At 41.0% G+C, this 7,613-nt stretch overlaps 1 protein-coding gene across 1 annotated transcript in view; it reads right to left on the bottom strand.

The window, feature by feature from the left end:
• Nucleotides 1-683: 683 nt before the first annotated feature.
• Nucleotides 684-7,613, bottom strand: part of ctif (CBP80/20-dependent translation initiation factor) — a 162,641-nt gene continuing 155,711 nt past the window's right edge. The window contains exons 17-18 of the mRNA XM_055648013.1: nucleotides 7,252-7,305; nucleotides 684-4,336 (exon numbers count right to left, since the gene is read on the bottom strand). Of these exons, the coding sequence (XP_055503988.1) occupies nucleotides 4,121-4,336; nucleotides 7,252-7,305 (270 nt within the window). The 3' untranslated portion in view covers nucleotides 684-4,120. The remainder of the gene's footprint in view (nucleotides 4,337-7,251; nucleotides 7,306-7,613) is intronic.

Below are 7,613 nucleotides of genomic sequence, written 5' to 3'. Positions count from 1 at the left end.
ACGTGCAAACTCCACACAAACAGCACCCGAAAACGAAATTGAACCTGGGTCTCTGTTGCTGCGAGGCATTGCTCTACCTGCTGTGCCACTGTGCTGCCCTCGCCTGGGCTGTTCTCACAGTTGAAGTCAAGGTTACTATTACTCTCAACTTCCTTGTCTCATGATAATTCCAAGCCGCCTGCTGCTGATTTATGTCACATCTCACAGTTTGCAATACCATGCTGCAATAGGAAAGTCACAAGGGAAAATTTCATGGAGGTTTTGCCTCAGTCCAGAGGCGGCATGAGGCACACAAGGACTTGCTTGTATTGCAGGCGTCTCTAAATTAAATGTAGATATAAGAATTACCCTCTGAGCAATTATCCCAAGCAACCTCTCCCGCTAGTTATCAGGGACTGCTTGTAGCCCTGGAGAGTGTCCATGGATTGCTTTGCATACAGTACATCTGTCTTCCTGCATAATGGTCAACCAGTCTCTCCAATTCCTCTAGTTTAGAGGTTGGCATTTTGCACACATCACTCTATACAGATTGCCAGAGTAGTGCTTGGGCATTGCATTTACCCCATTAAGAACTAGATATCAAAGACACAATTGCATGCAGCTCCATGTCATTGCTGTGGTTGGTTTTGATGGTTGCATGGAGCCTAGTAAATAACACCATATCATGCCAAATCAGATGACGCAACGATGCATGTTGCAAGGCACAACCATACCCGCGATTTTTAAACATAAAAAGCAATTGGCATTCCATGTTACACTTAATTATAGAACAGGAGTCAAATTGATAAGAATTCTAGGCCTGGCTTTTAACAGACTGTCAACTAAGGATGAGTGGCCATCGATACATTTCCTCTCAGGCTAATTGTACAGTCCCTATCTGCAATTAATCAGCTCAGTCCTAGCACAGAAGTCAAATAGGGGTTCCCTCCTGATCTTTACAGACAAGCACTGTGTCAGAATGAGCATTTATAATGACAGTTGTTTTTTTGGACAGCCACTGTGATAACATGGGTGCAGCACTTCATTTGGAGAGATCCAACGAAATCATTAGCAGTTAAGTTGTTGAGCAGCAATATACCCATTAAATAAAGACCAAACTATCCTTTTTAACAAAAGGTGTTTGTTATAGTGTTTTGCAGGCTCACCCTACATTTTGTAAGATGCCAAATAAATTGCAAGTTGTGGATCATAAGTTCATTGGCAGCGGGAATGGGGTGTTGAATACAAATTGTATGAAGGCCTGATGCTGCAAGGTCCAATAGCTCAGGTAACAAGGCAAGAGAGTTTAAAGTGTAGAGAAAGAAAGGGATTGTGTAGTGTATGCCCATAGATTCCTGGAGATTGCAGGAGGTCAAAAAAGTGGTTAAACAACACATGGGTACTGCCTTTATTGGTCGAGGAACAGAATATAAAAGCAGGTAGATTCTATTAGATTAGTACATCATACTAGTTAGACCACAGCTGGAGATGAGGGACATTTCTAGTCTCAAGACTCCTGCATTACAGAGGGTGCAGAAGAGATTCATCTCTCTTTTTTCAGTAACTTAAAATCATTCCCATCCACTTTTTAACCCTTCTGCAAATGGAAATGGGATCCTCCCATTAATTCTATTAGGTCTGTTGTAATCTTGTATAGCACAATTTCCCTCTTTTCCAAAGGAAACAGCCCCTTCTAACCCAATATTTCCTTGTTCTTTTATTTTTCAGTTCTGGCAAGATCCTTACAAGTCTCCTCTGCACCCTCTTCAGACAATCACATTGTTTCAGTAATATAGTGACCAGTAGACAGTAAGCAAACTGTTGTATAAAGTCCATGCATTATCTCCTCGCTCATATTCTATGCCTCAGCTCAAAGAAATCAATTCTTGGTACTACAGGTATCTCCATGTTGGTGACTTTTCCTGTTTTCTTTATGGATCTATCAATGTTTCATGCAAGCCCCCTCTTCTACATCACATATATCCTTCTACTTACTGTACCCTTTCCTTCTCTTGTTGCAACTCCCCAAATGCATTACCTCCTGTTTCTTTAGATTTGCAGTTTTTCCCCTCAAATGCCCTGACCACCCATAACATCCTGCACTCTATAGCGTCCCTCCTCACTGTCAACCACACACAGTTTCTGAATTATCTTCAACTTCCTTATCGGACACTCTACAATTAAGCCTAAATCATTAACATTACAAAAAGCAAGAGCAAAGAGCCCTGAAGAGCACAGAGAGTATCAAACCCAATGGAACCTCATTGGTAACGGGCTTCCAAATAACAACAACACGTAACAATTATTCCTCTCTCACTGAGTAAATTCTGGTTCTATATTGCCATTTTCGCTTGGATCCCGTTGACCAACCTGCCATGTAGACCTTATCAAAAGTCTAACCCAGGCGCACTAGAATTCAATGTCCAAGATAAACCTGGCATCTTGTCTATATTTCAACATCCAATAAGGTCCTTTCAAGGACTTAATCAGAATTGGAGATTTTCATAGTGTAAAATTGCATACAATTGTTTAACAAACAGCAAAGGGAGTAAGCAATTCCAAATTCATGGTTAACTGACCAATTAACAGTTTGACTGAATTATTATCATGTATACCAACTATTCAGTGTTGCATTTGTAGTCGCTATCAACAACATGTAAAATACATAGATGCAATTAGGGAGCAGGTTACCCCTCTGTTATCTGTCAGCTGGAGTCATACAGGAAAACATTGACTGGAAATTCAACAACAACAAAAAAGTCACGACAAATTCACTGAATTATAATCAAGGTGATTACAATAGCTAGTCAGTGAATAGTATATTTAGCACTTATTGCGCAAGATCATTCAGACAGCATTTATTACACAAATTACAGAGAATGCAATGTATTGCCCGGGAGCAACATACTGTGGTGTTCAAAGTCAGGAACTGAAAATCTGAACTTCCAATATTCCATAACGATGCAAACGAAAAATTTGGGATGTGTCAAAGCACTTTACAGCCAAAGCAGTTCATATGAAACCTATGAAGTGCTGTATTGTAGGAAAGGCAGAAGCCAATTTGCATACAGTGAGACCAGCAGCAACGTGTTAGTCAAAAAAATAATCTGCATAACACTGCCTCAACTCTCCACAGTGTGATATATTAACTGGGGACAAGTTAATAACCCATCATGTTTCACTTCTGGTTGTGCTAACAGAATCATCATAAAGATAGTTCCTTCGATCACATCATGTGACTGAACAAGAAATGATGTGGGGAATTATTTTACCAGTTAATACAGGTGAACTCTTGAGAAAACTAAAGAGTTAAATTAAATGTTTTGCAAACTTGCCATCCAAATTGAATACTGTGATTTGTGGGATAATCATCCCCTCAATATATTGGCAGACAGTTTGAGACACAAAACTTTGTATTAGCTTACATGGCTAAGACATGTCTTTTGTAGCATTTAACCAAATGCAACAATGAAAATCACTATACCAAATGCATAGCTTCAAAATTGTTTGTAAACACATAGAACGTTCATCTTGTGTTAAAATAATCTGCAGGCAAAGTTCTGCTGCAAATGTACTTTAACTGTTTTTGCCTCTTTCCTAAAATGAGCATTGAAGAAAAAGTGAGTGTAAAAACAAAAACAAAAACACTAGGTAGGTTAATTTAAACCTAGCCCCGCATGAGATAATTTGGATTTGGGCCTGGCGTAGAACATGCTTTCTATTGTTCTGCCTGGCCATCTGCTAAATGTCACATTCTGCCAACTGCCCGGCAAGACAACGTCTCAATGGCAGAACAAATAAAACACAAAGCGCAAACACATACACACACTCAACACAATACCAGGCTAGCTCCAGCCTTCTGCAAACCACAGGCTTGTGTGTTGTAGATTGATCAACCACAAGCAAAAACACAGGAGGGGGAAAAGGAAGGATTGGCACTCGAATGAAAGAATGCGCTCATAAAATGAGTTGCAGCATGCTGTGACTTATCGTTCTGTTTTATACACAATACATTCCCCTTTTCCAATAATAAGTCTTTTTTTGTTATTTAAAAAAAGACAGCACCTTCCTATATTTTGTTCTTCCACCTTCCTGGTTTCTCTTTTATTTTCCCCCCTGCTTTTTTTTTTCCCCAGGCTTTTTAAGCAGTGAGTTTCTGGATGGTTTTGTTGTAGTACTGCGTGATGGTGGGAGTTAGTGGGTTCCAGTTGTTGGCGTGCAGCTCAATGACTTCGAGGAGGAGGGACCTTGTCAGTGCTGATTCTGAGGGGCCCAGCATCTTGTCGCGTGCTGCTGCCAGCAACTCTGTCATCATCTCTGGCAGCTGCTCCTCCAGTAGCTTGCCCGTGCTCTGCAGCTGTCAAATGATTCAAAGGGCAGTAGTCAAAGTTCACGCAGACAAGCAACTTGAATAGGACTGTAAACAATGATCAAAACAAGTGGACAATCTTATCTAAGACAATAAGACATTTTTACTCCTTGCTCTTTGGTTACTAATTCCCACCTGGAAGACAAATTAAAATAAATCTAACATGCAAGAAATACTCAGAAGATCAAATAGTATCCACTGAGAAAGAATCATGTCAGCAGATCAGGTAGCATCTGTGAGGACAATAGCCATTCATCAGCACCCCCCCCGCCATCCACCCCCTCCCCCCACATACCCCCACCAATACAGTTTATTTCTTCAATACAGGCAACAAGAATTTCATGGTAACAAAATGACACCGTGGGTCAGGCAACATCTCTGGACCATATGGGTAGCTGACGTATCGGGTCCGCACATAAGAAGGGAACCGATCCGAAACGTCATCTATCCATGTTCTCCAGAGCTGCCTAACCTGCTGAGTTACTCCAGCATTTTGTGTCTTTCTTTGGTAAACCAGCATCTGCAGTTGCGAGTTATTGCAAGAATATTATGGTTGTGGATAAAGCATATCATTTTCACAAAACACAGCATTTACTAAGATTCTAAGTAAAACAAAAGGTCCTGTTTTAAAGACTTGGTCTAAGCTGGTTATTCATTAGATGCCTGCTAGGTTTGCAGTTGGTGCACTACATTAAATTGGGAACAAAAGCAGTCAGGAGGTCGCCCGCTGATATCCTTGCAATGACTAGCACACATTTAATGACCGAATGTCGTATTGTAGACAATGCTCTCTGGCCGAATCTTCTACCGTAATTGACGATGTTGCTTGGACTAGTGGATCTGAGTTATAGGGAGAGGTTGAGTAGGCTGGGTCTCTATTCCTTGGAGCGCAGGAGGATGAGGGGTGATCTTATAGAGGTGTACAAAATCATGAGAGGAAAAGATCGGGCAGATACACAGAATCTCTTGCCCAGAGTAGGGGAATCGAGGACCAGAAGACATAGGTTCAAGTTGAAGGGAAAAATAGGAATCCGAAGGGTAACTTTCTTCACAAAAAGGGTGGTGGGTGTATGGAACAAGCTGCCAGAGGAGATAGTTGAGGCTGGGACTATCCCAAAGTTTAAGAAACAGTTAGACAGGTACATGGATAGGACAAATATGGAAGGATATGGACCAAGCACAGGCAGGTGGGGCTAGTGCAGTTGTGACATGTTGGCTGTTGTCGGCAAGTTGGGCCAAAGGGCCTGTTTCCACACAGTATCACTCCATGACTCTAATCCCTCATGAATCTGTACATGTCTCTTATTGCCTTGAGATGTGAAATTTCATATGGTTATTTTGAGCCCACTTTTGCTAAGTCACTTTTCATTTCAGCGAAACTGGCTTTTCCCCCCATATCTTTGAGATTCATGCAGACAGAAAGTGTTGGAGGGACTTAGTAGTCAGGCTCATCTGTGGAGGGAAATGTGTAGTCAATATTTTGAGTCACAACTCTTCTCCATTCTGAAGGGTCCCGAAATGCAAAGTTGTCTGTCCATTTTCCTCCAAAGGTGCTGTCTGACCCATTGGGTATCCCCTTTAGTTTGTTTTTTTGCTCAAAATTCCAGCATCTGCACAGTCCTGTTGTCTCCACTTCAATTTGTTTTTTCTGTGACTGCTAAATGTAACTGAGTTGTGATCAATAAAATAAAACCCCACTGATAGTCCTTCCAGCTTCATTCTCTATACAGCTAAATCAAGATTCCATCCCTAGTTGGGCTTGATAAATACATTCCAGAAAAATTCTCCTGAATGCAATTTAGAAATTCCGTGCCTTCTTTTCTTTAACACCAACTGTGAGATCATGTCTCATGGTACAGAAGGTATAGAAGTGTGAAAACGCACACCAACAGATTCAGAGACAGTTTCTTCCCAGCTGTTATCCGGCAACTGAATCATCCTACCACAGCTTGAGAGCAGTGCTGAACCACCACTAACTACCTCACTGATGACCCTGGGACCATCCTTGATCGGAATTTGCTGGATTTACCTTGCACTAAATGTTATTCCTTTATCATGTATCTATACACTGTAAATAGAAACATAGAAAATAGGTGCAGGAGTAGGCCATTCGGCCCTTCGAGCCTGCCCATTCAATATGATCATGGCTGATCATCCAACTCAGTATCCCGTGCCTGCCTTCTCTCCATACCCCCTGATCCCTTTAGCCACAAGGGCCACATCTAACTCCCTCTTAAATATAGCCAATGAACTGGCCTCAACTACCTTCTGTGGCAGAGAATTCCAGAGATTCACCACTCTCATCTCATCTCGGTCCTAAAGGATTTCCCCTCGATCCTTAAGCTGTGACCCCTTGTCCTGGACTTCCCCAACATCGGGAACAATCTTCCTGCATCTAGCCTGTCCAACCACTTAAGAATTTTGTAAGTTTCTATAAGATCGATTGTTATCATATATCGTCTTCCTGATGGCTAGTTAGCACGCAACAAAAGTTTTTCACTGTATCTTGGCACACTTGGCAATAAACTAAACTGGACTTTAGAACAATGCAAACAGTACAAAAATCATGCAATACTCTCAACAACCAAACTTGGTGCAATTCCGATTTACCGAACAGGAACATACTATGCCAAGGCTGCAACTTTTTATACATCTTTGAACATGATTGCAATGAATGGCGGTGCTGGCTCGAAGAGCCGAATGGCCTCCTCCTGCACCAATTTTCTATGTTTCTAACAGTCCTGGACTTTTTCTGAGCAAAGTTGAAAATGAAAAATCACAGGTCTATTTAGATTCAACTGTGAAACATATTTAAAAAGTCATTTTCATATTCAGCAGACAAAATGTATGCATTTTTGTGAACCCCCGACTATTAAAACAAAAATCACAAAATTTAAACCCACCTCCATTGAGCAGCATAGAACAGCATCTTCCTTGACGTCATGCGATTGCAACAGCTGAGACAGAGGAGTCACAGCAAAAGTCAATCATTAAAGGAAGGAAGAGAGAAAATATTGACCGTCAATTCAAAAGGCCCCAGACTGTATCAATTTATATACAATGTCATGATATTATACAAAGTTCATTGGCACATCCTCTACAATATAGTTTCTGCCACATGATGACAAGAAACCAAGAGGTATTTCAGATCATCATATTAGTTCATCTCAGGTCCTCCTTCACTATGCAAATGTAGGAGGGCAAATAACTTGGACTGAACAATCACAGTGTGTTGCTTTGATTTGGAGATATATAAATGGTATTT

The sequence above is a fragment of the Leucoraja erinacea genome, chromosome 1 (genome assembly GCF_028641065.1).
Source record: "Leucoraja erinacea ecotype New England chromosome 1, Leri_hhj_1, whole genome shotgun sequence".
Lineage (NCBI taxonomy): Eukaryota > Metazoa > Chordata > Chondrichthyes > Rajiformes > Rajidae > Leucoraja > Leucoraja erinaceus.
The sequence above is the reverse complement of the archived record's forward strand: the minus strand, read 5'-3'. Positions and strand labels throughout refer to the sequence as shown.